The 4,745-nt window shown below is 45.4% G+C and overlaps 1 protein-coding gene across 1 annotated transcript in view; it reads right to left on the reverse strand.

Annotated features, from left to right (window-relative positions):
* Window positions 1-2,528, reverse strand: part of LOC107301074 (ER membrane protein complex subunit 9-like) — a gene marked incomplete at its 5' end in the record, with an annotated part of 5,357 nt that extends 2,829 nt beyond the window's left edge. Inside the window, 3 exons of the mRNA XM_015830342.1 lie at window positions 890-984; window positions 2,282-2,351; window positions 2,452-2,528. Coding sequence (XP_015685828.1) covers window positions 890-984; window positions 2,282-2,351; window positions 2,452-2,528 — 242 coding nt within the window. The remainder of the gene's footprint in view (window positions 1-889; window positions 985-2,281; window positions 2,352-2,451) is intronic.
* Between the last annotated feature and the right edge of the window lie 2,217 nt (window positions 2,529-4,745).

Genomic DNA, 4,745 nt, shown 5'->3' on the forward strand with positions numbered 1-4,745 from the left:
GTTTATTCTTTCTATCTTTTTTGTAGATTAAGATATTTTGTGGAGTTAGGGATATTAGTATTTGTTTACTCATATATGAATATTATCCTGGGATTAGGTTTGGGAAGTCCGGGGGGGGGATGGGGTTTTTTTACTTGTTATTGTGTTTATTATGCTTGTGATTGTTTTTTTATGATGGAAAATAATAAAAAAAAATTGGGAAAAAAAATAAAAATAAATAAAAGAGCCAAGGTTGCCTACCCCTAGACTAGATAATCCTTGGGCATGGAATACCAATCCAGACACTCCTCAATTTACAAGCATTTGCCTAGTGACTGCAAAAAAAAAAAAAAATGACTTATGACTCTTTTTCCACACAACTATTACAGCATTTCCTCTACGGTCACGTGATCCAAACTCGTATCCTTGGGCAACCGACTCCTATTTACGACGGTCGCAGCGTCCTGGGGGCGGTGCGTGTGTCACGTGATTCCCCTTTTGCAACCTTCCGAGCAAGCGAAGTCAGCGGGAGGGGGGGAAAGCCAGATTCGCTTAACGCCCGTGAGAAGGCAGGTCGTAAAACGGGACAAAACCCACTTTTGACAGCCAAGCGACAGAAATTGTGGGCCGCCCTGTGGCCGTAAAGTCGAGGAATGTGTGAAATGGTATGGAAGTAAAAGACTTTATTTCCCTCTTATCTCGGGCCTAGTTTTACCCTTGTTGTTTCTTCCTCCTCGTTTGCACTCTGTATTAACGTTGCTTAAAGGAAACCCTGAGGATCTCCTGTGTGTTTGTGTATGTGTGTGTTTGTGTGTGTGTATGTGTGTGTGTGAATGAGAGAGAGAGAGAGAGAATACTACTGCAAGATCACTTGTAGGCAAGGGGTAAGCCATCGGTAGCTGCAACTCACAGGTTCTTGTCCTTAGGAACCCACTGGTGATCTCTCTGCTCCAAGACGGTGAGGGGAGGAAGCCGAGGGTTTATCGTGAACTTGCGGTTATCCAACTGGGGAAGGAATCAAGGTAGGAGAAAGCAAATCAGGGCCTCTCTTTTTCTCTGGAGCAATCCCGTGGCAGGAGGCAGCGTGAGCAGAGAAGAGGATGTCTGTCGCTCAAGGCTGGACTGATGGGTCCTTGGGGATCATTGAGTTGGGTGGTTTTGTTGCAGACGTTTCGTGACCCAACTAGGGAACGTCATCGATGCTAGAAGGGAGGGAGGTTTGAGTAAACTTCTACCACTGATGATGTTCCCTAGTTGGGTCGTGAAATGCCTGCAAGAAAACCACTGAGCTCAGAGAGCACCAAGGACCCCACAGCCCCTTTTCCTCTTCCTCCTCCTCCTCCTCCTCCTTCCTCGCAAACCTGACTCCTCCCAGCACTGACGATGTTCCCTAGCTGGGTCGTGAAATGTCTGCAAGAAAACCACCAAGCTCAGAAAGCCCCAGAAACCCCATAGCCATTTTCCTTTCTTCTTCTTCTTTCTTCTTCTTTCTTCTTCTTTCTTCTTCTTTCTTCTTCTCCTCCTCCTCCTCCTCCTCCTCCTCCTCCTCCCCCCCTCCTCTTCCTCCTCCTCCCAAACCTGACTCCTCCTAGTACTGATGATATTCCCTAGTTGGGTCATGAAATGTCTGCAAGAAAACCACCAAGCTCAGAAAGCACCAAGGACCCCACGGCCCTTTTCCTTTTCTTCTTCTTCTTCCTCTTCCTCCTCCTCCTCCTCCTTGCAAACCTGACTCTTTCTAGCACTGATGATGTTACCTAGTTGAGTCATGAAATGTCTGCAAGAAAACCACCAAGCTCAGAGAGCACCCAGGACCCCACAGCCCCTTTTCCTCCTCCTCCTCCTCCTCCTCCTCCTCCTCCTCCTCCTCCTCCTCCCCCCCTTCCTCGCAAACCTGACTCCTCCCAGCACTGACGATGTTCCCTAGCTGGGTCGTGAAATGTCTGCAAGAAAACCACCAAGCTCAGAGAGATCCAAGGACTCCACAGCTCAACCCTGAGCTATAAATATTCTGCAGCATCCAATCTGAGTCGGTCACGAGGACCAGAAGTTTAATCTTCCAAGCTTTCCGACTTAATGCTGGAGCCCATCCTCAAGGCACTTCCCCCTCTCTATCCCTAGAATGTGTGCACTGGGCTGTTCTTTGCGTGCTATTTCTGTGGTACCTGGAGGACTCATCTTGGGACATTATACACATTATCCTGGGACACGTATCTTTGCCTTCATTCGTGCAAATATTGCCTTCTATCGCTATCCCTAAGATCGGTCCACCCAGACCTTCCAAATCCAGGGAGATCCTCACCATGATCAGCACGGCCTCGTCGCAGAGTTCAGCAATGCGCGCTGCAATCTTTTGTGCCAGGGTAGTAGGGCTGCAGGGGGGGGGGGGAAGAAGGGAAGGAGTCAGAGATTCTTTGGGCAGGAAAGAGATCTATCCCTTCGCCCAACGTCTTCCTCCCTCTTCAAACTCACCTTTTGTCATCCATCCCAGAGTTTGCCTGGTAATAGCCAGCCAGGAACAAATCGGACTCGGAGCTCCAGGAATCCACCTGTAAAAAAGCAGGAATGCCCAGGTTGGCAATCTGTTAGATTTAGGAGGAGGGTTAGGATAGCATTTTTTCAACCTTGCCCACTTTAAGAGGGGTGGACTTCAACTCCCAGAATTCCCCAGCCAGCGTGCTTTAAGATGGGTGGATTTCCACTCCCAGAATTCCCCAGCCAGCCATGCTTTAAGACTTGTGGACTTCAACTCCCAGAATTCCCCAGCCAGCTTGCTTTAGGATGGGTGGACTTCAACTCCCAGAATTCCCCAGCCAGCATGCTTCAAGATACAAATTCCCCAGCCAGTCTGCTTTAAGATGGGTGGACTTCAAGTCCCAGAATTCCCCAGCCAGCCTGCTTTAAGATGAGTGGACTTCCACTCCCAGAATTCCTCAGACAGCCTGCTTTAAGAGGGGTGGACTTCAACTCCCAGAATTCCCCAGCCAGCATGCTTTAAGACGGGTGGACTTCCACTCCCAGAATTCCTCAGACAGCACTTCAGTTTCCCATTTAATTGTCCTGTCATCCAGCCCATCTTTAATTCATTTATTAATTTAGCTTGTGGCAGGTTGTTTTCACTTTGAAGTCAAGATATATTACAGGGGTCTTCCAACTTGGCCCTTTGATGACTTGTGGACTTCAACTCCCAGAATTCCCCAGCCAGCCTTCTTTAAGAGGGGTGGACTTCAACTCCCAGAGTTCCCCAGCCAGCACTTCAGTTTCCCATTTAATTGTCCTGTCATCCAGCCCACCTTTAATTCACTTATTAATTTAGCTTGTGGCAGGTTATGTTTTCACTTTGCTGAAGTCAAGATATATTACAGGGGTCTTCCAACTTGGCCCTTTGATGACTTGTGGACTTCAACTCCCAGAATTCCTCAGCCAGGCACTGCCTGGCTGAGGAATTCTGGGAGTTGAAGTCCACAAGTCATCAAAGGGCCAAGTTGGAAGACCCCTGTAATATATTACATCTACCACATTCCTATCATCTATTAAGAAAGTTACAAAGGTAATCTAGCCACACAAGTAGTCCTTGACGTGGTATCGTAAGAGTCCTGACTTATGTTTAACTTACTCCTCGACTTACATTCGTTTAGTGACCGTTCGTAGTTACGACGGCACAGATAACAAGTGACTTATGACCGTTTTTCACACATACGGCCATTGCAGCATTCCCGTGTGCTCGCGCAGTGAAAATTCAGACGCTTGGCAACTGACCCATATTTACGACGGCTGCAGTGTCCCGGGATCCTGTGAGATCCCCTTTTGCGACCTTATGACCAGCAAAGTCAGTGGGGAATCCAGAACAACGACATGACTCACTTAAGAACTGCAGTCTCTTCACGACGATGGCAAGAAAAATCGTTAAAACGGGGCAAAACCGGCTGGGGAATTCTGGGAGTTGGAAGTCCCGCCGTCTTAAAGTGGCCGAGGTTAAAAAAAAACCACAGTCCCAGAATAAGATATAAATATTAAATTTTGAGATGATAATTATGGATGGTAAAGGTTTTATAGCGACTCGGATTGTTTTGGATTTGGATTTTGTTAAAAGGGAGGCTATTATGAAATGATTTAGAATTTAATACTGAAATGTAGCAAGAATACGCTTCTTTTTTCTCTCTTTTTTTTCTTTTTTCTTTTCTCTTTATTCTTTTTTTTTTGGGGGGAATGAGATGGAATTAATAATTGGAGAATTATCGAAAAAGAATAGATTTAAATAAGAGAAACTTGGGGTACCTGAATAGTAAATATATAAGTTAGTTTAAATGTTAACAACATTTGAAAAATTAATAAAGTGTTAAAACAGGATTTTGGGGATAGATAACGAGCTCTTCTAAACGTTTATTGATTAATGAAATTCATATAATAAAATTGTTTAAAAAAACAAACAAACAAACACAGTCCTGACAGTTTGCAAACTGCAAAAGAGAGATTGTTGAGGCTGTGTTCCTGTAAATAACTGGCCAGGTTTACCCATCCTGTTAAGCCAAGGTGTCTTGAATTAAAAAAATAAAGCTTCTCTTCACCCTATGTAGGAATTCAGACTTTACTTTGGCTGCTCAATAAAAAGCAGTCCTTGATATGGGATACACAACGGTGCCCAACATTTCCGTTGCTAAGGAAGACAAGAGTTTAAGTGAATTTTGCCCCGTTTTACGGCCCTTCCTTGCCATATTCTAAGGACCCCTTCTCGCTTTAAACTCAAAACTATGTTCTCTCTCTAC

Source organism: Protobothrops mucrosquamatus, unplaced genomic scaffold, assembly GCF_001527695.2.
Source record: "Protobothrops mucrosquamatus isolate PMUCROS unplaced genomic scaffold, P.Mucros_1.0 scaffold9877, whole genome shotgun sequence".
Taxonomy (NCBI): Eukaryota; Metazoa; Chordata; class Lepidosauria; order Squamata; family Viperidae; genus Protobothrops; species Protobothrops mucrosquamatus.